General features: G+C 42.1%; 1 protein-coding gene across 1 annotated transcript in view; it reads left to right on the forward strand.

The window, feature by feature from the left end:
* The window catches only part of CTNNA1 (catenin alpha 1), a 332,156-nt gene that overhangs the window by 258,111 nt on the left and 46,486 nt on the right, over positions 1-27,559 (forward strand). Inside the window, 4 exon segments of the mRNA XM_029583454.1 lie at positions 90-246; positions 13,179-13,379; positions 13,870-14,021; positions 18,261-18,371. Coding sequence (XP_029439314.1) covers positions 90-246; positions 13,179-13,379; positions 13,870-14,021; positions 18,261-18,371 — 621 coding nt within the window.

Here is a 27,559-nt window from a genome sequence, read left to right on the forward strand (position 1 = left end):
CGACTTTGTAGATAAACAGTTAAATTAACTTTTGAAACTGGTTTGCTAGTAGCGACTTTAAGGTTGTGTTTGTGTATCTTTTTATTCAGGTGATCAATGCAGCACTGGCATTGGCAGCTAAACCGCAAAGCAAAGTGGCTCAGGAGACTATGGACCTTTTCAAAGAGCAGTGGGAAAAGCAAGTCCGCGTTCTGACAGATGCAGTAGATGACATAACCTCCATCGATGATTTCTTGGCTGTATCTGGTAATAATGCTTAGATTGCCTGATGTAATTAGAAGTGTTGTAATGAAATGTTTTGGGTAAAGTGAAAGGCAAACTGTTTAACAAGATGAATAGAGAAGTGGAGCTAATTGTTGTCTTGCTTTCTTTTAGTGTTTAACTAATTAGATGGATCTGTTCTCAAAGGTGGAACTATTATATTTGGAAATGGGCAAGCTGAGTGAACCAGCCTGCTGACATCAATTTCTGTGAATATGAATTTCTGTAATCCTTACACCATATGCCAAAATGAATCCACCCTTGGTTTGTAAAGATGGAAATTTAAGTGGTAACAGTTTCAGAGCAGTGATTTAAATGAACATCATAACACCATTTTTGAGACCACATTTTTTTTTTTTAAAGTACCATAAACAGTGTTTGGCTCCTTTTCACTTCACTTCTCTCTCTCAAATTTGCTGCTGTCTTACTGGAGCTGTTGGTTTTCCTCTTCTTTTTTCAAGCCCCATGTTGGATTGCTGGACTTGCCATCCATGCTTGGTATCACTCGGGACCACCAGGCTAGCATTCTTCTTTACCCACTGATAATCTTACCAGATCCTTGCAAGATTGCTGCTGTCTGGTCTGTGATAAGATTAGTTTGTTTTTAAAAACTACTTTCCCAAAAATAATAAATATATATTTGATGCTCTCTGTTGTTCATGTTTGCTTTTCACTTTAGCTGATAATGACACTGAGGTTTCTATCTTGGGAAAGGATATGTTAAACACATTTTTGGGGGGGATAGAGCGAGGGACCATTTGGTGAGTGGATTTTCTCCCTGGTAGGTAAGTCTTTGAGGAATTTTCAAACCTTGGTAACCTTAATTTACTCCACTGAAGAGCTCACTTGCACTAGATACTAAAGTTTAGACTGGTAAACAGCATTTTGCTGATCATATAGATAATTATCTTGTAGAATAGTGCATCTGGTTTGCTGCTAAGCAATAAATTCAGTAGTTTTTCTTATCTGTATTATGTGCCAGAGATGAAAAGTTTTGCAGATCTTTGTTGCCTGACATCGACATTTCCTATTTCTGGCCTTCTGTCAGAGTGTATAATTACATATAATATAGAGAGCCCAACAATAATACGTAGAATACACAACTTTTATTTAAAGATATCACACAAATATACCTATATAGACAATAAAACTAAACTAACACACTCACACATTCATACCCACAAATTAAAAAATATGTTGTATTGAGATACAATATATAACTTTGTTTATGTTACCAATTAAGTTTTACAAATAAGATTTCAATTAAAACTCAATAAATTATTGTAAACTTTAAATTGGAACAGTACACAATTCCAATTTAAAGTTTACAATAATTTATTGAGTTTTAATTGAAATCTTATTTGTAAAACTTAATTGGTAACATAAACAAAGTTATATATTGTATCTCAATACAACAAAGTTATATATTGTATCTCAATACAACATATTTTTTAATTTGTGGGTATGAATGTGTGAGTGTGTTAGTTTAGTTTTATTGTCTATATAGGTATATTTGTGTGATATCTTTAAATAAAAGTTGTGTATTCTACGTATTATTGTTGGGCTCTCTATATTATATGTAATTATACGACAAGTGGATAGAGAGTTGTAATTATTTACCCTTTTTGTATATTTACCTTCTGTCAGAGTGAGCAGAAAACATATAGCTTAGAATATAATAAAAAAAAATAATAATTTATACAATTTAAAAATATATACAAGAATAAATCTTGATAATAAACAGTACAATTTGAAAAAAATATACAGGAGTAAAGTTAAAGATAAATAACTTGCCCTGGGGAGGATCTAATTACGCAAGTCTAAGAAACAAAGCATGCATTAAGCATACATTAACGGTAATAATACAGCCAAACAATGCATAAGATATAAAATTATTAGGTTCAACACCAATTCTTGGAGAATTATTGGGATCTAGAGGAGCAGAAGAAGTATTAGGAGCCATCTTATTGCTCAAGAACATAATTAATTGAGAAGGAAAATATATATAACGTGAGAAAATGTATTTAATACATTTGCAAGGAATGTATTAAATGAAAATGAATGAAAACCACCCATAGCCTCTGAACCCTTTTTAAATGAGGGTAGATAAAGATTTAGCTACTTGGAGATACAGCTTAATCTGAAACCTGGAGAACCTCAGTTATTTTTTAAATACATCTTTAGCTGAAATATGAGATTTTTATAACGTGAGAAATTTTCTGCTTTAACATTCAAGGCTTGGTTTTCCTTAATTAAATGAGAATTTTTTATATAAATTTCTTGGTTAATCCCATCAGATTTTTTAGTTAGTTTCCAGAGATCGAATTCTATTTCCATTGTTCTTAACTTTAGTTGAAATACTATTAATCTACAAAGATACAGGTCTATCCAGTACCGAGCGGTAGGAAGAGCTGCGTTAGTGCCTGCGGCACCCGCGGTTGCCGCACGCACAGTGCAGCTCACCTACCGCTCGATCCTGATCACTAATTTTATTTAAATGTAAACCGCGTCCGTGAAGCCTTAGGCCCGCGCAACCCATTTTACTGGATAGAGCGCCTATACAGGATCCTGGGTGCGCGGGCCTAAGGCTTCACGCCACGCTGGTATCTGTCATTTCAAATGTCATTTGAAATGACAGATACCAGGAAGTCGGGACTGCCAGTCCCCCCTCCCTTCCTCCCGAAGCAGGGCGTGAAAAGCAGCCTTGCTCCGGGAGGAGGGGAGAAGAGATGATAGCGGCGAAGCAAAAAAAAAAAAAAGCGAAAAAACCAAAAGCAAGAAGTAAGTCGCTTCGCCGCTTCACTCTTCCCTCCTCCCGGAGCAGGGCGCGAAAAGCAGCCTTGCTCCGGGAGGAGGGAAGCGGCGAAGCGACTTACTTCTTGCTTTTGGTTTTTTCGCTTTTTTTTTTTTTTTTGCTTCGCCGCTGTCAGTGTCTCCCCTCCTCCCGGAGCAGGGCGCGAAAAGCAGCCTTGCTCCGGGAGGAGGAGAGACACTGACAGCGGCGAAGCAAAAAAAAACCAAAAGCAATTTTGGGGTTTTTTTTCCAAAAGCGACAATTTTGGTTTTTTTCCAAAAGCGACTTACTTTTGGGATCTGTCAAGATCCCAAAAGTAAGTCGCTTTTGGACGCCTGCACAACTTACTTTTTTGCAGCAATCAGCAGGAACACGATCGTAGCTCCTCCCGAGGAAGATGGCCGCCTGCACGGGGGAAAGCGTGCAATTGGCCGCTGAAGACGTGACGTCACAACGTTTGGCGTTTGCAACGTTTTTTTCGTTTGTTTTTTTTTGGCTTCGGGAGGAGGGGAGAGGACTGGGGCTGCCACGGAGACCGGCACCCATGATCGCGGCCGGGGCAGGTGAGCAGGGGCTGGGGGAAAGCTTGCCACCTACCCTTACCCCTGCCTCTACCGCAGGGTCAGGGTAGGCGGTAAGTTTGCAGGTTAAACGCGCGACAAAACGGCAGGGAAAACTAGCGATAGTCGGGGCGCGGGTTACGGGATGCTAGGGAATAGCTAATTCGCTCGTTTGCATGCAATATACATGCCGCGTGCGGAAGGGGTTGCCGGGGGAATTTAGGACGCGGTAGGAGTAGGTTAAAGGGGATTCGGGATCGCAGGAAGGGCTAACGCGGCCGGAAAGTGAGTAGAGAGCCGGTTAGGGACGGGGAAACCGCGGACGCACTTTACAGGATAGACCTGATAGTGAGGAATTCACACCCTCTAAGGCAGTGGTTCTCAACCCTGTCCTGGGGACCCCCCCCAGCCAGTCGGGTTTTCAGGATATCCACAATGAATATGCATGAGAGAAAACTTGCTTGCACTGCCTCCATAACATGCAAATTTTCTCTCATGCATATTCATTGTGGATATCCTGAAAACCCGACTGGCTGGGGGGGTCCCCAGGACAGGGTTGAGAACTACTGCTCTAAGGTATCCCAAATCGAGTCCAGAGTTATACAAGATGGATTTACCGGATAAAATTGTTTAGCGGTAGCCGGAATATCTAAGGCAGGCGTAGAAGATATAGAACCACTTCCATCCTACAATTGTCGAATATCCTCCAAAGGTAAATCTGCCAGCTCTCGAAAGAGAGCCCCCTGCTTTCGGCCCCTTCTCTCCACAGGGACGCGCTTCGTGCACGGCCCCAGACAACAGCGATGACAGACATGCGCTGGTAGCTGCAGCGCCTCCGGGACCCGAGAAGCCGCGGGGTTGACTGGAGCAAGCCTATCAATTGGGAAAAGAGAGGTGGTTAAACCAGGGGAAGAAACCTGTCCACATTCTTCAGGCTTAGTCTTAATAGCTGCCCCCTCAAACTTTGTCCTCCGCAGGTAACATGGTGGGTGTCCATGGGACCAGCAAGCATTTGCTCCAGGATGGCGGCAGGGCCAGCTCTTTCCTTGGCTCTCCGCTTGCGGGTAATATGCAACATTATCCAAAGAGAAGGTAGAAAATGGAGCTCACGCGACCTGTGCTGCTGTGGCCATCTTGGATGCCTTGGATATAATTTTATAGTAAAATAACCATTCAGTAGTTCTATTTTTATTTTAATTTTACATACATTTTAGTAGTAAAATAAAAACTGGAATTTTTAGAAATAACTTGCCAGTTTTTAATGTTTTCAGATATCTGTAAATCTTCTAATGTATTTTAGTTGTATTAAAATGTTTCCAGGTACATAACATCTACTCTTAGCTCTTCCCAGATTCCTAACTTGCTTATTTAACATACAGAATTCTATACCTTTCTAATTTTTTCTCATGTTACATTCTTTTTGTATTAAAATCTTATATTCTGTACATTGCTATAAATAATTGTATCAAGTGCGGATTACATATTCAACACACAGTATAAAAATGCAATACATGTCAACTAAAACATTAAGACAATCTATTACACAGATGGAACAAATCTGCAGCATAACCATTGGTAATGTTTGTCAAAATATCAACAGCCAAATGCCCACTGAAACATGGTTTTAAGGCCTTTCCTAAACTTTGTAATGTCCACCTCTTGCCATGGATTCATCGGCCAGGCATTCCCTAGTTCAGGTGCTACATAGGAAAATGCTCTGTTTCTGTACTGTTGCTCGTTAAGATCCTTAGAGCATGGTATTCTCAGTAATAACTGGGACTTCATCTCCCTTCTTGTCTTTGTTCCCTCACTAGATGTTTGTTTTATCTAATGGATTAGGTTTGAAGACCAGAGGTCTATGAAATGAAGGCCATCCCTCTTATAATTGTTTTGAGATCCAGAAGTAGGTTACATAATTAAACCATACTGAAGTGTTTTGTTTCTTTTGAAGATGGTGAAATCTTTTTCACTCATAACCTGAGAGAATGCCCTTTTGTTTGCCTCCTTCTGACAAGCTGATTTCCTTAAATCCTTGCAGGTTTCACTGATGCTTGTATAGAATAGATATGTCTCCCTTTGAATATTTTTCACACACTAACTTTTCACTTAATTCTAGTACCTATTCTAATACCTACAGTACCTGAATGTAATCTGCTTTGAAGTGCCGAAAAATGGAATATAAATTAAATACAAATAAATAGTATACCAATACTTGTACCATTTATCAATTATTCCGGTTCAATTTCCAATCTGTTCATATACCTTTTTAACCCCACTTTTCTTCATTTCCCCCTGCCGTTGAAACAGAGAGCTTCTCTAGATATGTATTGAAAGTGAAGCATCAGGCTTAATTGATTCGGGATAGTAACCGCCGTAGCAAGCATGCTACTCCCCCGCGTTGTTTGTGAATGCAAATCCTTTTTTCCACATTTCCTCTTGCCGTTGAAGCATAGAGCACTGTCTGAGTTGCATTTACCATGTGTATGTCTTTTGAATAAGGGTATTATCTCCAGGTAGTAGCAGTCTTTCCCGCAAGCCACCCTATCTTCATTCACATCCTCTATACTTTATGGATCCACAGTGTTTATCTCACGCCCCTTTGAAGTCCTTCACAGTTTGTCTTCACCACTTCCTCCGGAAGGGCGTTCCAGGCATCCACCACCCTCTCCATGAAGAAATACTTCCTGACATTTCTGAGTCTTCCTCCTTGGAGCTTCAAATCGTGACCCCTGGTTCTGCTGATTTTCTTTTTCCCACGGAAAAGATTTGTCGTCGTCTTTGGATCATTAAAACCTTTCAAGTATCTGAAAGTCTGTATCATATCACCTCTGTTCCTCCTTTCCTCCAGGGTATACATATTTAGATTCTTCAATCTCTCCACATAAGTCATTAGATGAAGACCATTCACCTTTTTGGTCGCCCTTCTCTGGACCGCCTCCATCCTGTCTCTGTCCCTTCGGAGATACGGTCTCCAGAACTGAGCACAGTACTCCAGGTGAGGCCTCACCAAGGCCCTGTACAAGGGGATAATCACTTCCCCCCTTTTTTTTTTTTACTCTATATTCCTCTCTCTATGCAGCCCAGCATTCTTCTGGCTTTAGCTATCGCCTTGTCACATTGTTTCCCCGACTTCAGATCGTTTGATACTATCACCCCAAGGTCTCTCTCCTGCTCCATGTACATCAGCCCTTCAGTCCCCATCGAATACAGTTCTTTTGGATTTCTGCACTTCTTGGCATTGAATCTCAGCTGCCATATATTTGATCACTCTTCCAGCTTCCTTAAATCCCGTCTCATTCTCTCCACTCCTTCTGGAGTGTCCACTCTGTTGCAGATCTTAGTGTCATCCGCAAAAAGACAAACCTTACCTTCTATCTCGTCCACTATGTCGCTCACATATTGAACAGGACCAGTGCCAACACCGATCCTTGCAGCACTCCACTTAACACCATTTACCATCACACAATGTCTTCTGTCCGTCAACCAGTTTGCAATCCAGGCCACCACCTCGGCACTCACTCCTAAGCTTCTCATTTTACTCACCAGTCTCCTGTCAGGACCGTATCAAAAGCTTTGCTGAAATCCAAGTAGATGACATCGAGCGCTCTTCCTCTATCCAATTCCCTAGTTACCCAGTCAAAGTCGATCAGATTTGTCTGACAGGAACTTCCCTTGGTGAATCCATGCTGCCTCTGGTCCAGCAATTCTCCCGACTGTAGATAGTTCACTATTCTTTCTTTCAGCAGCGACTCCATTATTTTTCCCACCACCGAGGTGAGGCTAACCGGTCTGTAGTTTCCAGCCTCCTCTCTGCTCCCACTCTTGTGAAGCGGGACCACCACCGCTCTTCTCCAATCTCTCGGCACCACTCCCGTTTCCAGGGATCTATTGAACAGGTTACTTGCTTTTTCCAAATCAGAGTTCAAAGCAAATTACAGTTCAGGTACTATTTCCCTGATCAAGAAGAATTACAATCTGAGTTGTACCTGAGGCAAGGGAGGGTGATGTGACTTGCCCAGCATCACAAGGAGCATAAGTGGGAGAAACAGAATTTGAACCCTAGCTTCTCTGGTTTTCAACCTGCTACTCTACTCCAGTACGTGCTTACTTAAACTGGTGTTTTCCATTAACCAGAATTCATCAGTCTGATGCTTTCCTGTCTTAGCAGAGTCCAGATATTAAATATGCACATCCTAAAATAACTACTTCATAGAATTTGATTTGATATTTTTAAATTGTTTGATTGCCTTCAGTTTGATCTACAGTGATGTTTCAATATTAAAATAGCACAGATTAAAAAATGTTGAGAGCAGGAGAGAAAAAGTAAAGGAGCAGCAACATATGTTTTAAGGAAGAGGTAAGAGAGAAGCAGCAACACTAAACAGTCTTGAACGAATACAGTTCAGAAAATCTATAGACCAGAATTTGGATGATCACAGCAAGTATTAAGGAAAGTTGAGGAGGTTAAGTGACCACTCAGACAGTGGGTTAGTTTATTGCAGTCCCAGGATATTATGAAGAGATTAAAAAAAAATCTACTGTTTAAGTGGAATAACACAATAGACCACCATATTTAAATAAAACAGGGCTTCCCAAAATGGGGGTCACAGGTGCTTCAGCTGGCAGCAGCATTAGTATGTTAGCGTAGCACCTGTGAGCCAGAATGCATTCACAGGCCCTGCAGCAGCTGTGCCCTCTCATGAATTTGTGGTAACAGGAAGCCCTGCATAAGGTGGGTTTGGGGTGACTGCAGGATTGCAAGCTTGCACTGGCTCACAAGCCCCACACTAATTACTAATAATGCTGCTGCCCTCCCCTCCCATCAAGCTTGAGAACAGCCATGAGAGGGAGGGAGGGCTATGTGTGCATGGGCCAGTGGAAATTGACACTCTTCCTCTCTCCTCACCCACCACTGAACTTACCCAACAGAAAAATGTTGCCCTGGTAATCAGCTTAACCTCTCTTCCTACCAGTTGTCATCCACTTTTGGCCTGGGGCCCAAAAGAAATGATGACCCTGGCCAGAGGGATGTTGGGCAGAGGTGTTTGAAGGGAGGAATCAGATGCAGGAGTGGTTTGAGAGTTGAATCAGCTGGAGAGGGATCACCTGTGGAGGATGAGAAGGGGGGAATCACAGAAGATCTTGAGGATGTAAGGAGCTGGGGGTGAGAGGTGATCAGATGGAGATATGAAAGCAGGGTTGGAAAGGAGATGAGGCGGGGGGGGGTGTGAAAGAGAGGGTTGGAGATGACAGAGGATCAGTTAGCTGTTAGAAGGGCTTTGGGTGAGAGAACATAAAATGCCATACTGGGTCAGACCAAGGGTCCATCATCCTGTTTCCAACAGTGGCCAATCCAGGCCATAAGAAACTGGCAAGTACCCAAAAACTAAGTCTATTCCATGTAACCATTACTAATGGCAGTGGCTATTCTCTAAGTGAACTTAATAGCAGGTAATGGACTTCTTCTCCAAGAACTTATCCAATCCTTTTTTAAACACAGCTATATTAACTGCACTAACCACATCCTCTGGCAACAAATTCCAGAGTTTAATTGTGCGTTGAGTAAAAAAGAACTTTCTCCGATTAGTTTTAAATGTGCCCCATGCTAACTTCATGGAGTGCCCCCTAGTCTTTCTACTATCCGAAAGAGTAAATAACCGATTCACATCTACCCGTTCTAGACCTCTCATGATTTTAAACACCTCTATCATATCCCCCTCAGTCGTCGCTTCTCCAAGCTGAAAAGTCCTAACCTCTTTAGTCTTTCCTCATAGGGGAGTTGTTCCATTCCCCTTATCATTTTGGTAGCCCTTCTCTGTACCTTCTCCATCGCAATTATTTTTTTGAGATGCAGCGACCAGAATTGTACACAGTATTCAAGGTGCGGTCTCACCATGGAGCGATACAGAGGCATTATGACATTTTCCGTTTTATTCACCATTCCTTTTCTAATAATTCCCAACATTCTGTTTGCTTTTTTGACTGCCGCAGCACACTGCACCGACGATTTCAATGTGTTATCCACTATGACACCTAGATCTCTTCCTTGGGTTGTAGCACCTAATATGGAACCCAACATTGTGTAATTATAGCATGGGTTATTTTTCCCTATATGCATCACCTTGCACTTATCCACATTAAATTTCATCTGCCATTTGGATGCCCAATTTTCCAGTCTCACAAGGTCTTCCTGCAATTTATCACAATCTGCTTGTGATTTACCTACTCTGAACAATTTTGTGTCATCTGCAAATTTGATGATCTCACTCGTCGTATTTCTTTCCAGATCATTTATAAATATACTAGCCGTTAAGCCCGTAACAACGGGCTACATTAACATTGTTTTTTCGGTTCATTTCCTTCCCTCCCACCTCTCCTCCCCATTCTCCCTTTCACCTCCCCCTCTAGTCTCCCTCCCTCTCACCTTCCCCCTCATCTCACTCTCTCCCCCCCCTCCCCCGTCTCCCTCCCTCCCTCTCCCCTCAGTCACTCCCTTGTGTTTTTTTTCCCTGTACTTGCCATTCATGTGCAGAGTCAAATTTCTGCCGTGCATGAGCCGGCCATCCTAGTTCCCTCCCCCCTTCCCCAGCGTCGGAGGGGAAGGATCTCTGTGCCTTGCAGACTCAGCTTTCTGCCGTGCATGCGCTGGCCATCCCAGCTCCCTCCCCCCTTCCCCACGTGCCTTGCAGACTCAGCTTTCTGCCGTGCATGCGCCGGCCGTCCCAGCTCCCTCCTCCCTTCCCCACGTCTGAAGGACAATCGCTCTGCATTAGGGCCTCAAATCAGCACTTCCATCGGAAGAGAGCCCAGACCATCCACGCATGCGCAGCCCGTCGGTCCCAGCCACTCTCTACTGCGCATTTGCGGCACGTCGGTCCCGGCTCCCTTATAGGTATGATTGAACAGTAAGGGTCCTAATACAGATCCCTGAGGCACTCCACTGTCCACTCCCTTCCACTGAGAAAATTGCCCATTTAATCCTACTCTCTGTTTTCTGTCTTTTAGCCAGTTTGCAATCCACGAAAGGACATCGCCACCTATCCCATGACTTTTTACTTTTCCTAGAAGCCTCTCATGAGGAACTTTGTCAAACGCCTTCTGAAAATCCAAGTATTCTATATCTACCGGTTCACCTTTATCCACATGTTTATTAACTCCTTCAAAAAAGTGAAGCAGATTTGTGAGGCAAGACTTGCCCTGGGTAAAGCCATGCTGACTTTGTTCCATTAAACCATGTCTTTCTATATGTTCTGTGATTTTGATGTTTAGAACACTTTCCACTATTTTTTCCTGGCACTGAAGTCAGGCTAACCGGTCTGTAGTTTCCCGGATCGCCCCTGGAGCCCTTTTTAAATATTGGGGTTACATTTGCTATCCTCCAGTCTTCAGGTACAATGGATGATTTTAATGATAAGTTACAAATTTTTACTAATAGGTCTGAAATTTCATTTTTTAGTTCCTTCAGAACTCTGGGGTGTATACCATCCGGTCCAGGTGATTTACTACTCTTCAGTTTGTCAATCAGGCCTACCACATCTTCTAGGTTCACCGTGATTTGATTCAGTCCATCTGAATCATTACCCATGAAAACCTTCTCCATTACGGGTACCTCCCCAACATACTCTTCAGTAAACACCGAAGCAAAGAAATAATTTAATCTTTCCGCGATGGCCTTATCTTCTGTTGGGATGAGAAAAGGACTTGAAAGTCTGGGGATGGGCTGGAAAGTTGAGGAGAATATCTGAGATTCAAGGGGGCAGAGGTTGAGAGAAAGTTCACTGGAGGGGTAGATATTGAGAGGAGGTGGAGGTTGAGAGAGGATCCACTGGAGTGTGGTAATGGTGAGAGTGGAGTGGAGTGATTGTTGGAAGATTGCGTCTCTGTTTTGGTTATCTGGGGTCATGTGAATTTTCAAGTGCTAAAATGGGATCACATTGGCTAAATGTTTGGGAAGTCCTGATATAAAATGCTTGTCCGTCACACTGTTGTGTCTGTCAGTGGCCACTAGGTAGTGCCCGGAACAGTGGAAGGCGCAGTCTACAGACTTTAGGCTCTGTTTGCAGAGCACTGTTTTAAACATGCAAACACGTACAGACACAGGCTGTTCTGACTAGACAATATGAGTCTGCCCTGGATGCTGTGGAAAAGGCAAGAGCCAGCTCTTCCGAGAAATCAATCTGCCAAACCCCTGGGAACCCTGGCCTCACCCTACCCTAGCCTTTGAAATCATAGAAAGGGTCAAGCATGACAACCCTCCCCCACCCAACCCAAAATCCAGCTCCTCTTGTAAACTTCTGAGGGGGGGAGACCCAGGCCCTCTTGGTGATTTCAGATGTCCTGTGTGGTCCCTTTCTTTAAAAGTTTGGAGACCTATGCTGTACATAAATGGTTGTGCCAGTGCAGATTTGACGCAAAGGGTATGTTGATTGGGCAGCAAATTTTAAGAGAATTTCAAGACTTATTGTGAAGAATGTGTGCATATTCATATGGATGCAATTGCAGTAATATAAGTGAAGGTTTAGTTAATTACTAACTAGTATTTTCCCAGGCAAGAAGTGATTTTTAATGACCTAATGAGGTTTACAGATAACTCAGTATGTTTAATGTTTTGTTCACTTTCAGCCAATGTTTTCTAATTGTTTACTTAACCTTTCAGACATCCACAGCCTCTACATCACTGATTTGTAATGCTATGTTTTGGAAATGTACTTGCATCTATGGTACAATATCAGGGATATGCAAATTGAAGCAACAGATTAAACTATAGTGCATTAGGAAATTAGACAAACCTATTGCTTTATTTTTAATATCTTCCTGCTTCACCACTGCCGAAATTGAAAGTGATTTAGCAGAGGCCTAATTTTTTTCAAAGCCTTCGGTAAAACCAAATTACAGAATCCATTTCCTGCTTAATTCACGTTTTGACAATTGGAGCACTTTTGCAAACTCAGTTTTTTGTTTTTTTAATTTCCCTTTATGGTACAGCAGAAAGTGAATAGCTTAATGAAGATTCTAAAAATGTTAGTGCAATGTGGCATCTCAGGGCTCTCATATCTTCAGATTAGCATAGAAAACAATGAAAGTGATACAATGCAAGGCATCGCTAAACTTGTAAATCAATATTTTCCCATTGTCTGACCTTTGTGATCCTTTTACTTGTGTGTATTTAAAGCATTCATAATGAGTGGTGAAGGAGAGGGTATAAAATAAAAGCATTTGGATTGAAACTGTTGCTTGGCATGTGCCATACTGGATACATCACAAAACACACCACTCACTGGCAAGATTACGTCATTCAAGTACATATAACCATGATGTACTGGTGTCTGATTGGAGCTAATTGTATTCTTAATAAACCTAGTGCCAGATATATTGAAGAACTGTTTCCCATTTTGTGTTTATGGGAAAAATGTTTAGTGCATCAGGGCCATAAAGTTGAAAGACTACCAACAGTTCGGTCCTGCATTTTTGGATTTAAAGTTACTATTCAAGCAAGTAGATTAAAGTGTGCATCTTCATAATTTCTTAAAGGTATAATATATAATTTGTTTTCTTATCATCAGAGAACCATATTTTGGAAGATGTCAACAAATGTGTTATTGCTCTCCAAGAGAAAGATGTTGATGGGCTAGATCGTACAGCTGGTGCAATTCGTGGTCGTGCAGCAAGGGTCATTCATGTTGTCACTTCTGAAATGGACAACTATGAACCTGGGGTGTACACAGAAAAGGTTTTAGAAGCCACAAAATTGCTATCAAACACAGGTATTTGGAAATCCAGTTACTATGGTTCTTCTAATGTTTTAGACTGGATATTATGAGGCAGAGTAAATGGAACATCTGGGAACTGTGTAGCTCAAGAAATAAGTATATATTTTTAATTGTACTTTATCAGGGTGTGTCAAGTCAATTGTAATTGCTGTTTCATCTGTATTTTAATCTATTTAACTTCTGAAGCTTGTGCACAGTTTAGTGTTATCAGGGCTTCTCAAACCTGTCCTAGGGGCCCCACAGCCAGTCGTGTTTTCAGGATGTCCACAATGAATATGCATGAGATATATTTGTATACCATGAAGACTCAGTGTATGCAGATTTATCTCATGCATATTCATTGTGGATATCCTGAAAACCCAACTGGTTGTGGGGTCCCCAGGACAGGTTTGTGAAGCTCAGGTATTATAAATTTACTATCACAAGTAATATCTGAAGATATTGGCAATAAATATTAATAAATATTTTGGCATTTTTATCTTAGTGATGCCTCGTTTTGCTGAGCAAGTAGAAGCTGCTGTTGAAGCACTTAGTGGTGACAGTTCTCAGACCATGGATGAAAATGAATTCATTGATGCTTCACGATTGGTGTATGATGGTATCCGAGACATCAGAAAAGCCGTGTTGATGATAAGGGTGAGTAGCTACTCCATATTTCTCTAACAACTTTGCATTGCCTTAAAAAAAAAAAAAAAAAAAAAAAAAACCTTTTTTGTTCTTCTTTTATTAAAAAATTGAGGCTATTTTTCTTTGATATTAATTTTTCTATAGGTACTGAGTTGTATCTATTACCATCAGTAAAAACTTTACAGGTATGTGCATTTACAAAACCGAGCTTTCTCAGTGGCAATTCCTAAACTCTGGAATGAACTGCCAGTTGACTTAAAAGAAGAAAGTGCCTTGCTGAAATTCTGGAAAGGATTAAAAAACTTGTTAATGTCTCAAAGATAGTGGGATGGTGAAGTTGGGTAGCCAGGTGGAATTGAGCAGTGATAGCACATTTATGTGGTTTGTCTAATGTGAAGGATATGATATAATATATAGATCTTATATGTAGTGTTTTATATATGTGATGGTGATTTTACGTTTTATGTACATCACTGGTGATTTTTAATCAGGAAAATGATTTATAAATGCTATTAAATTTTACATTGATGTAATGAATATAGAGATGTTGAGTGGACACAAAAATAGGTGCTGGATGTACATAGGATAGAAATGTCGCCCAGGAGTATTTTTGATGTTCAAAATAGTTCTGTACAGAGTTATACTTGAAAATTATGGCATTAAAAAGTATCATTACATGGCATATACTGTATGGAAAGCCAAATAGAATCACAAAGCTGGGCATTATGTGATACTTGCTATAATCATGACCTATGGCCTATTTGGCTTTTTGAGGTGACAGATAACCAAATGGAGCATTTACCCTGTATTACCTCATTGGCAGAAGATGTTTTTCCAAATCAACTTAAGGCAGCACTTAGCCAGCCTATTTTAAACATGTTCTCTTAATTGTCAATGATCCCATAATTTTAGGCCAGTTTCAAATCTGTATGAAGGATATTGTATCTTTCAATAAGTTAAAATGTAACCCTTATTAAAAACAAAAAAAAAAACAAAACTGTGTGAGTGAGAAGAAAATCCATGAGGAGCTTGATTGATAAGATATTTATAAAAAGATACCGGTCTTTCTTTAAAGAACAGATCAAAAGATTCTGTGGTTTAGGACCTGTTGACATTTGAGTTACAAGTCAGCATTTCTGATTTTTCTAGAAGATCAGTTACACCCTTTCCTGGAGAAAGATAATTTTGCATATTATGGTAATTTTATGCCTTGGTACAGTCATGTTTACATATTGTAACTCATTTTATATAGTATTACCCAAGAAACTACTACATAAACTACAATGGATCCAAAATACATTGACCTGTCTGTCTACCAAATTGGAATGTTATGGAAAAAAAATCACCAGTTTTAAAGTTCCTGGGTTGGCATCCATTAAAATACCAATTTCTATTTAAGATTTTTTTGAATCCAGCGGCTACACCCTATTTGAATGACCAACTGATATATATTAAAGACCTACACATCTTTCTGCCAAAGATTTGCTTTGACATCCCTTCCCTATTAGAAGTTAAACTAGTACTATAGGAAAGACATTTCCCCTTATTGGCCCCACCCATGTTATTTATTATTTATTTATTTATTTAGGGTTTTTATATACCGACATTCTCGATATACATATCGAATCAAGTCGGTTTCCATAGAACAAAACTGTCGCTGGTAAGGCGTTACATTAAACAATAAACAGAGTATTGAACAAAAGAACGTATGTTATGGAAACAGAGCCCTAAAGATGTTCATTTTTCTGTGGACCAACTGTCTATAGGAAGAGTTTTGAGACTTGGTAGTTCCAGCAATTTTTTTATACTGTTGTGAGAGCTGCTATTCTGGTGCCAAACTCCTTTTGCATAAAGAGGGGTCTCAGTATGGTCCACTAGTGCAGGGGCATAGATTTAACCATAAATTGGTAGGTTTTAGATAATGTTGTTTGATTTAATATTAAAACAATTGTATTGCTGTTTGTGACATAATTCTTTGCGGTGTAATTGATATTGTGTTGTTACTAGATGCTATACCAATTGTTCTATGTTGATGACATGTTAACATGTTGTGCTCACTGAATATTTTGGTTGGACTTGCTTTTCTTGTCTCCCCCCTCCCCCCCCCCCCTTTTTTTTTTTTTTTTTTTTTTTAAGACTCTTTCTTAGACTAATTTCTTATGGGTGTAATAGGATGGATGGATGATTTTCTTGTTAGTCTTGTGGTATCAGTTTGAAATTAGCAAATTGAAAATGTAATAGAAAGTTTGGGGTTTTTAATTAACGTTTGTAGCACATACTCCACACACAAAGCTAAGCGTTTTGATTGCTACTATACTTTTCCCCAGCACTATATATATATATATATATATAGCACTATATATATATCCCTTGATTAATTGCCTTTGTAACTAGATGAGTTTGTTGCTTGACTCCAAAGCCAAAAAATCACCTTAGAGACAGATTTAGATTAAGAACTTTTGTCTATTTTACTCATGCATTGCATGCAAATCTCTCATGCATATTCATTGTGGATATCCTGAAAACCTGGCCTGTTTGTGGCTCTTGAGGACCGTAGCTGGCCATCCCTGCACTATCTCCTAATATCTAATGTTCTTGCATGTAGATCCCTCTCCCAAATGCCCAGTTCAAAATGGAGGGATCCCATCCCATCCATCACATTTTCTGCTTTTCTTATTATAGGAGTGAGGTGATTCCCTTTTACGTGAAAATGTTAATTTTTGTTGTAGCTTATATTTCTCAACTCCTGAAAGGTGCATATACCTTTTATCTAATTTATTAGATAAAAATTGTACAAATATAGGTTCTTAAATACCAGTTCATTTTCTTAATATAGACACATTTCTGGTGTTTGCCTTTCTGCAAAGCCAATTCAAAATGTTGCTGTGCATTTACTTGAATAAAATCCAGACAGCAGCAAAAAATAAAATACTAGAAATGAGCAGGAATTAGGTCAGGTGAATTTAGCCCACAGCACAAATATTGACCCTACTAAAATTACTGTAAGTTTCCCCAAAGGATTGTGAGGACAAAGTAGCTGTCCTATCAGTTACATTTAGAATAAAAGTATTCAAAGGATATCTTAATTATACATAATTTTATGAAGTGTTTTTCCTTTTATTTTTGCCCAGCAGTTTCCTCCTGCCCAGTTCAATTGGAACCAGCCTCTATTGGGCCTTGAGACTTCATTCACAGCTACATGGTAGTTTTTCTCCTATAGTTATATCTCCCTCTAAATAAACCCAACCATTGCAGTTCTAGTCATAGACTGTGGCTTATTCTGCAGCCCAGCTAACTTGGACCATATGTGCTACGGCCAGCAGTATATCAGTTGTTGAAAGCATGTACTTGCTGCAGCCAGAAGTGGCTGACACAGGACCCTGGGCAGTTGCCCCAGTACCTCCCTCACCTCAGGATGTTCCTGCTCCCTTGGTAAATTAAGACATTCAGATGTTTGCTAATTCACTTTCAAAACAATTGCCTGCAGATGATCCTTGAAATGTTTTGACCAAGATGGATCTCAATCCATCAACTGCTTCAGTGAACAAATGCAAAATCTTTTGTTCAAGTAGGGAAAAGAAGTTTGAGGTGGTTTGGGCAGTTATACCTAAGGCACCTGGCACACTACCCAAAATAGCCTCATGCTGGACACCAGATGGGAAGTGTAAAAGGGAGCACCCCCAAGGGTATATCGCAAAGAACGGTAGCAAAAGGCTTTTGGCCTAACAGGAACACAGTCATTGTGCAGGGCACAGATTGGTAGCAGTGGTATTCTCTTGTGGAAAGCTTATGCACCATTTGTCGCATGTAGAATTGAAAGAATGGATGAATAACTAATTAAATTGCTCATTTAGAACATTCACATTCATGAAGAGTCCGAAGTACATCAATGCTGAGAGAGAATTCATCATTCCTTCTAAAATTCATAAGACCATGTATGTAGCCATTGGTTCAACGTAGCTTAATTTGAAAACCAAAACTGTTTTTAAAGTGCGTTGTATTGTGTGTATCTTTGAGCTAAATAATTTAAAGGTAGGTGGCATTGTATAAAACCCTTTTTTCCATGGAGGGGAGGGTAGGAGAAGGAGGGAAGTGTCATACATGCCAATCATTGTAGGAATTAAATCTATCATAAATTTTTGGGAAGAAATATTTGTTTTGGGGGGGAGTAGAAGGGTTACTTTCTTGTATTATATTTAAGAGCAGTACTCAGACATAAATTAGTAAAGTATATTTTCCTTCCTTCAGACTCCAGAGGAGCTGGATGATTCAGACTTTGAGACAGAAGACTTTGATGTCAGAAGCAGAACAAGCGTTCAGACAGAGGATGATCAGCTTATTGCTGGGCAGAGTGCAAGGGTAAGGAAAATAGCTAAATATTTACTTTAAAACTTTTTGATTTGTTTTGTAACAGTTGAAATCTGGCAAAGAATGCTGCTTCATACCCTTTTATCCTTTGTGAAAATCAGTGTGTGAAATCCCAGCATTGACATGACCCATGCAATCCCCCTCCCTCTCTCCCCAACAACCTACAATGTTAAATGTGAACTCAGAGAAAAATGTTTTGTTCAGGAGGCTCTTATACTCAGAAATTATTATCTTCAATTTAGAATGGTGTGTATCGGGTCGATACTCTAAGGCCGCGGTAGAAACAGTGCGGCAGTGTCAGGCGCACCCTCGCTCCCTGCACGCACAGTTCTCTTCACCTACCGCTCGATACTCTCTTCAAATTGCATGCAAATGCATGCTGCGGCTGCGAAGCCTTAGGCAAGCGTTAGGCCCGCACAACCCATTTTACTGTATAGAGCGCCTATACAGTATCCTGGGTTCGCGGGTCTAACGCTTCACGGCCGCGCTGGTATCTGTTATTTCAAATGACATTTGAAATGACAGGTACCAGGAAGTGGACAGTTATGTCCCCCGATGCTCAGCAAACTTTCCCCCAGCCCCCACTTACCTGCCCTGGCCCCGTCCGGTCGGTCCAGCCCGTCCGGTTTCCGGTGCAGCCCCAGTCCGGTCTCCTGCAGCCCCGTCCGGTCTCCTCCTCCCGAAGCAAAAAAAAAAAAAAAAACGAAAAAGTAGCAAGGCTCGGGCCTGCTACGGTAGTCCCTTCTCCTCTCCTCCCGATTTCGGCGCTCAAGGCGGCCGGGTGGGCGTGCATTCATCCAGGCAGAGGGAGCCGGAGGCCGTTTTCGCCGCCGGCTCCCTCTGCCTGGATGAATGCACGGCCCCCGCCAGCAGTGAATGAATGCCCGTGCGATTTTGGCACTCAAGGCAGTCACATGCCGTGACGTCACAGGCATTCATTCACTGCCGGCGGGGGCCGTGCATTCATCCAGGCAGAGGGAGCCGGAGGCCGTTTTCGCCGCCGGCTCCCTCTGCCTGGATGAATGCACGCCCACCCGGCCGCCTTGAGCGCCGAAATCGGGAGGAAGGGAGAAGGGACTACCGTAGCAGGCCCGAGCCTTGCTACTTTTTTTTTTTTTTGCTTCGGGAGGAGGGGACAGGACTGGGGCTGCACCGGAGACCGGACGGGGCCTTGAGCGCCGAAATCGGGAGGAGAGGAGAAGGGAGAAGGGACTACCGTAGCAGGCCCGAACCTTGCTATTTTTTCGGTTTTTGGGGTTTTTTTGCTTCGGGAGGAGGGGACAGGACTGGGGCTGCACCGGAGATCGGACGGGGCCAGGGCAGGTAAGCAATGTTTTTACACTTTTTTTACACCATTTTTTACACTTTATTCCTGTTTTAATTTTCGAACACCACACTAACACCAAGTAGAGGGTGGCGGTAAACTAACACGTTAAGGCCGCGGCAAAATAGCGGGTTACAAAGGAGATAATCTGAGCGCGCGTCACAGTATCGTAGGGGAATAGCTAATTCCTTCATTATACAGCTAATTCGTTCATTTACATATCATATACATGCTGCGTGCGGAAAGGGTTATGCGTATTTTTTAAGAAGCGCTAAGGACACGTGAAACTGGAGACTGGATCGCTGGATCGCCTTACGCATCCGAATTGTGAGCTCCCAGCACGTTACAGACGGGAAATCTTCAACCGCACATTACAGTATCGACCTGTATGTTAGGATGGAAAGAGATTAATTAGCCATGATGCAGGTGACGTTAATTAACAGCGTTGAACAGACCGTTCTCTCTAAATCCCAGAGCTTTTGCTCTACTAAGCATGTGTGGGAATTTCCACATGAGCCCCACAATGTTTTTTTGTCCAAGCTTCAGCACAGACATGTTATCCTATCTGTCTTTTTTTTTCTTGATAACTTTTGGTATCTTCAGTTTTTCAATGTTTTTTCATTTCTCTTGCTTTACTGCCTTGGCAGCCCCACCCAAACTTTTTAGGGCTGTATAAAATTTTTTTTTTTTTTTTATCATGGGATGTCTGGTACCAAGAAATCTACTATTATGGCTTCAAGGACACTTTATGCAGCAGAAAAATGTCCATTACCAGTTGGGTTCAACATCTGCTTCCACTGCCTGGGACTAAACAATGACCAGGCAAATTAACACTGTGGCCAAATGTCTCCATGTTCCCAAAAGAGCAGGACCTGTAAAAAGGAGGAACTGCATACATCTCTGAAGAACCACAGCCAGACCTTTTGGAACAGAGCTTTGTCATGCTCCCCAGGTGCTGAGATAAGCAGGAGTTTCTAAAAAATCTCCTACGTCATCGTCCTTGCTGGAGCGGGCTGGGTCCTTGAGATCAAGAAAACATAAAAAGGTGTGGCGCTCAATTCCTTTAAAAAAGAAGCATCACTCTTTGGAGCTGGCAGTGCAATCAGTGCCAAAAAAAAGTCTCTATGCAGTAGAAATACCATTCACCTCTTCTTTGAGTCATAGCGTCGACAACACACACAAGGCCTCAGCACATAGATGCTCCCTTCCTCTATGCTCTATTTATTAAATGTATTAACTGCTTATCAACTTTTCTAAGCAGTTTCCATATAAAACACCCATAAATAAAACAGGCTACACATACATTAACATAACATTTTAAAACAATCTTCGCTGATATCATTTTCACCCACATCTCCCACTTCCTCTTAAATCCAGTAATAACCCATCTTAAAATTGCTATACATTCTGCATTTGACCATTACTATATCCCAAATGCCTGCTGAAAGAAGGCTTTTATCATTTTTAAGAGTGGAGGAGTAGCCTAGTGGTTAGAGCAGTGGGCTGTAAACTAGGAGATTAGGCTTCAAGTCCCACAGTACCTGAATGTAATCCGCTTTGAAGTGCTGAAAAAAAACTAAATAAGAGCCCAGTTTCAACCTTCAAGCTAACTTGCAGATAATTCCAAATTGTTGGTCCCTGCACATAAAACAATCTCTCTGGATTCATTCAATCAAATTATCTTAAAGGATGGTACATCCAGTAACATTTAGGAACCAAATCTCAGCTGATACAATTTTGAATTAAAACTACTTGGAACTAAGCCATTAATGCCCTTAAAGGCCAAAATAGCCAACTTAAATTTGACCACCAGCAACCAGTGATATTTTTTTAGATAAGGTGTCACATGTTGATTTCTTGGGATTCTAGCCACAATTCGAACTGCAAAGTTCTGAATGTATTGACATGAGCACATCGTATTTAGAGGTAAACCGATGCAGAGTGCATTGCCGTGATCAGTTGTAGACGTTACCAAAGAATGTATAACAGTTTTAAGGTCATTCTGATTTAAGTAAGGGCATAAATGTCAAAGCATTTGTAATTTAAAATAAAATGATCACATGACTTTCCTAATTTGTGGACGGAATGGTTGGTTTCAAGAATAATGCCTAAGTTACACATCACCTGAGAGTGAAATGTGAAATGTTGATTAACATAAATTTGGGCATATTGTCTGATGGAAATCTCGACAAATCTGTTTTATCCATGTTGATAACCAGACTGTTTTTAGTTAGCCAGGATTGTAAATAAGACACAGTGGGACACCTTACCTAAAGCCTTTGAATATGATCCATTTATCGATACATAGAATTGGATGATATCTGTATATATCCGGAGCTTAACATCAAGCTCTGCAAACACTTGATAGATTGGTGCAATGTATATATTAAAAAGTGAGACTGACAAAGCCGATCCCTGTGGGATACCTGTAGAGCTCTTAAACAATCTAGACCTTTTTTTCCCCTGCAACCTGTACCTGATAACTTCTTCCTTCCAAGAATGAAGAAAACCAGCTTAGTACCACCTCACCTGTCCCTAAGTCACGCAGGCGTCTTAACAATATAAGATGATCAACAGTGTCAAATGCTATCGATAGATCTAACAGTGGAGCAAACTGCTGTATTGTCAACATACCAGGTTGCAGTTCTTTCAGTGCAGCTCTTCACTAAATCTCTAGTTCCTTCCATACTTTTGGGATACACTTCACTTACCAATTTCTAGGGCTGTGTCCCTATGAAGTTATCGGAGCAGGGCCTATATCTATAAATGCTAGATCCTATTTGCTCTTTGCTGCCCTTAATCTTTAACTGGGCGCCAGAAAGATTTTACAAAATCCAGAGGACATCCAGGAGAATTCCCTCCTGGTTTCAGAAGAAGGTATTCCACCTCCAACTCCCAGCCAAAGTACATGGCAGCCTTTAGAACAACTGGTAGAATTGGTGAAGACTTTCTCTGGCAGCTAAAGACTAGGAAGGTACTCTTCAACCTGTCCTCTCTCTAGGATATCTGATTTGTTCCCACAAAGGAGTTGTCCCTCCAACACCTGACCAGGCAGATACTCTATCAGAACCTCCGCAGGTTCTGATAGTTCTTGTCCTTGACATTCGCTTGCAATGGAGTCTAGTCAGAGGAATCCATCAGGAATACACCCCTCCAAGGCAACCAAGGACTCTCCTTAGTCACCTATTTCATCATTGGGGTCCTGGGTTAGTTTCCACCCCTCTTGGATCTGAGGAAGATTCAACAGGAGTACACTCTGATCCCCTCCATGAGCCTCTGGAACACTCGTCTCCAGTTAAAGAACTCTTGTATTCCAGATTTTTGAAAAGTTAGGAAAGTGGTTGTAGTTAACCTCCATAAAGATAAAGACCCTTTGCATAGAAGTTTGGGTTTTTTTTGTCATCTTCATATCCTAGACACCTCCTTATGGTCCTTTTTTCTGCTACAGACAAATGTAGGCCATCTTTGACATAGAGACTTCTACTGTTCCATACATGGCCTTAGCCCCCAGTATATCCAAAACTTTCTTCCTTACACCAGGTTTTGAGCCAAGCTTTGAAGTTATCTATATTGCTTAGCCTCTCCTTCCCCTTTCCATGAACAGGTAACACTTCTGAAAAGGCATTGGTCTTTGCCATGTGACTAATCTGCTTCCCCAGTGTCTGAAAAACTCTGTACTACTTGGATGTTTGTAGCAAGGTCATTGGTTCCCAAGGGGGGGATGATGTCAACTTCAGAGTCCTTACTTTCTTCATTGATTGCATTGACTTTCTGATTAGCATTTCTAGCCGATGAGCCCGAAAGATTTAACTATATTTATTTATTTAGGTGTTTTATATATTGTCATTCCAAAAGATCACTACTTTACCAGCATTCATATTCTTGGTCAACATTCATATTCTCGGTCAACACAACAGCATGTCCATATACTAGTTCATAATCTTTCATATTCTAGGTCAACATATCAACGACTACATAATCTAGGTCACATTCATATATTTAGTAGGTCAATACAACAGCAAATACAAATTCTAATTCTACTAGCATGATTCTTTACATTGTTCAGTACATATTGTTCACTGTATTAACATTATCTCTGGTACTGGCAGTGATGTTATCGGCATATTGGGTATTTTATGTTGTCATATGCCTTTCTAAAGAGCCATGTTTTCAGTTAATGCTTGAAACTTTTTTTTTCCGGTTATCAGACACAATGACTGGAAGAGAGTTCCTCAACTTTGGGCCTGCTATGGAAAATATTCGGTCTCTTATTTGTGTTAGTATGTGTGTTTTTCTGTGTTGTAGGTGCTTTTAGAAGTCCTTTGTTTTGTGATCTTAGGGCTCTCTGCGGTATGTATGGTTGAAGTGTCACTCAAGGATTAATGTCGTTATTAGAAATTAGAGACTACTGTGCACTATAGTGGTGCCCTCAAAAATAATTCCCAAATTAGTGCCTCTGACTGAGTCATCCAGCACAATGAGCTTTTTCTTATGGTTTTTGGAATTTCTGTGCACATTGGGTTTCTTCTTTCCTTTCAGATACCACTTCAGTCTCCATTGCTAGAACTGCTTCATTTTCCAATGCAAGGAAGGCATTTTGTTTGTCACACACTGAGTGTCTCCACAGGCCTACCAGGGCCCACTGTAATCCATTTATTCTTGGGTTTCTGAATGCTCTGTGCAAGTGGGAGAGGACATTTTGAGCTACACAATTGTGATGAAGGGTATCCTTGGGTTACAGGTCTTATCCTACCTTATCCCACTATAAACCACTTGTTGCTGGGTTTCTGAGTTTTCTGTAGTAGTGGGGAAAAGGCTCTTGAATGCTGTACAGTGGTTGAGGATTCCTTTATGGTTGCTAATTCCATTTTTATTGTAGCTAATGTAGCTTTGTGAGCCAACTCCCTTTTCATTGAAGAGTTCTGAACAAATAGGGCAAAGCCTTCCAGATTGTTTGCCTCAAAATAATGGCTCCACAATTGTTACATTGAATAATAGTAATTTTGTTCATTTCATTTGATAGATAACTCATTTAATCTGATAATTACTAAATTATCTTGTTACTAATTACTTATCCCAGCCAGATGATATTAGAGCAAGCCTTGGGGAGGGTGGGTAGAGGGGTAAGGAGGGAGGTGGGAATTAAACAAGTAATATTATCTACTGTTCTCTGAGGACAAGCAGGATGATAGTTCTCACACATGGATGACATCAGATGGAGCCCTGATGTGGAAAACTTATGTCAAAGTTTGTAGAACTTTGACAGGTACACTGAGTATGCCTTGTACTATGCATTCACACAGTGTCCCTCTCCAATCTCTTTCCACGGAGCTGAAAGTCTCGCAGTGTGAGTGAGCTCACTTTGGCTGTTTTTTGCACTTGTGGAAAACTTTTCCTTCTCGTGTATTTTGTGGCTTTTTTTTTTTTTCATGTTCTGTCGCCGGATCCCTCTTGGTGCCTTCCCGTAGTGCTGCTAGTCAGGGTTTTGGGCAATTCTGGTAAGTTTCCTTTCTCTGTCAATTTCCAGTGGCATGGTGCATTGGTGCCTGCCAGCCATCACCACTTCACCAGCCATCATTTTCGGTTCGTGCCCCTTTTTGTTTTGTTCAACATGGCCACGTCCTGTTTTCAGTGATGCACCCGGTGCCCGAAGACCATGTCCATCACTGATCCGCATGAGATGGTCCTCTGCCTGGGGGCATCGTATGATATCTGGGGTTGCCGTTTATGCGCTCAGATGACTCCAAATGGACATCTGCTTCAACTCGACAAGATAGAGCAGCTTTTCAGGTCAAAGAAGTCCGAACCATCGGTATCAAAGCACCAAGGAGCCGCACCAATGGACACTGAACCATCGACATCAGCAGGATCGTCTGTTCCGACGATACTGCTGGCAGATGGTGGTCAGTGGCCGGTGCCCCTGTTGATCTCCTCCAGGCTGAGAACATCAGGTTCCTCATAATCGACCTTGGCACTGGGGAAGGACCAGGCTGAGCATAGACACCGGTCCCCATCAATGCACAGGGATACACTGGCTCATGCCGCAATGCCCTCGAAGCAACCCCATGGTGAGGCGTGCCATTCCTCCATCGGTTCTGGGGTACTCGACAGTCTCTACTGGTCCTGATGCCAGTCACCAATCCACCTTGAGGGTCCAAAGAAGATCTGGCCACCCCTCCTTCCTCCTTCCTCCTAGTCAGTGTTGGCATCAGCAACTTTCAAGGAGGAGCAAGAGCACCAACTTCAGCTAGTGGTGAACCGGGCACTGCAGGGCTTCAGTACTGTGCTACCGATGGCACCAGATCTGGTGCCGCCCATCCCCGTACTGCTTCTGGAGAAGCTCATTATGCTTATTGGTGCATTACTGGTTGTTGCTGGTTTGTCCGAAGAGGAAGCTTCACCTAGGCCAGCAGAGACGCCGAAGCCTGCACCTACCCATCCAGTTTTACTGGTGTCTGTACCTCTAGACAAAGGCCAAGCACCTAGGGACTCATCCCCTGTTGCCCACAGTGAGGATGAGGACCCCTGTGATCCCTGGGGGGCTGATGCTTCGGAGTCCTCTGAGGACTCCAAAGATTTCCCATCAGTCCCTTCTCCAGAGGAGCGAAGGAAGTCTCCACTAGAAGACTTGAAATTCGCAGTTTGTGAGGGTGATGGCAGAAGCTATCCCATTTCAGTTATTAACGGAGGAGGATGCAGGCACAAAATGCTTGAGATCCTCCAGTTTGTGGAGCCCCCCTAAGGAGATCATGGTGGTCCCAGTGCACAAGATCCTTAAGGAGCTGCCTCTGAGGATTTGGGAACACCCCCTCACAGTGCCGCCCATTAATGAGGCAGATGTGGTCTACCTCGTCCAGAAGGCTGCCAGATTTGATAAGCGTCAACTGCCCCACAAGTCGGTGGTGATCGACTCTGCCCTCAAAGGCCAAGCCCAGGGAAGGACCATAGAGCGATGGACACTCTTGGGAGAAAGTATTTCAAGGCGCCATGCTCATTGCCCACATTGCTGCCTACCAGCTCTACATGAGCCAGTACTCGTGGGACATCTGGAAGCAGGTGCAGGTGGCGGCCAAGCAGTTACCTTAACAGCAGCAGGACACCCTCATGTCGCTAGTGCATAAGGGCTTGAAGTGCAGAAAAGATGAGGTCTTAGCGACCTGCAATGTGTTTGAGATAGCATTGAGAGTCTCTGCAGCGGGAATTGGCGCCTGTAGAATGGTATGGCTGCAGCCCTCATCTCTGACCAGAGGTACAGGAATGACTCGCTGATATGCTGTGTACTGGGGAGAATCTCTTCGGAGATAGGGTGAGGGATGCTGTGGCCCAATTTCGGGACCACCATGAAACCCTCCAACAGCTCTCCACCAGCACTCCGGACCCATCCTCTTCTAGGAGGTCAGCGAGACAGGGTCCAAAGAAGTCTGTCTTTTGCCAAAGAAAGTACTATCCTCCTCACCCTCACTCCCGTCCACACCATCAGGGCTCGCGTAGCAGCCCAGGCTGCAGAGAGCCCCCAAGCCCCAGCCGGCTCTTCAGTCCCAGGGACTGGGCTTTGACTGGGTCATAGGGAGCGTAGGGCAGTCACCCATACCTGGGACATTGGACCCTCCAGTTGGGGGCAGGCTGCAGTTCTTTGCGAACCAGTGGCCCAATATAACCTCGGAGTAGTGGGTTCTTTCCTTTGTCTGTCAAGGGTACCAATTTAATTTATTGGGTGGCCCACCAAATTGCCCTCCATGCCCGTTTTGGGGACCAGTAATGCATCAGGAGGTACTACTAAAGGAGCCAGGGTGGTCGAGTTCGTCCCACAAGGGCAAAGAGGGTGGGGATTCTACTCCAGGTACATCCTGATTCC

The sequence above is a fragment of the Rhinatrema bivittatum genome, chromosome 18 (assembly GCF_901001135.1).
Source record: "Rhinatrema bivittatum chromosome 18, aRhiBiv1.1, whole genome shotgun sequence".
NCBI lineage: Eukaryota > Metazoa > Chordata > Amphibia > Gymnophiona > Rhinatrematidae > Rhinatrema > Rhinatrema bivittatum.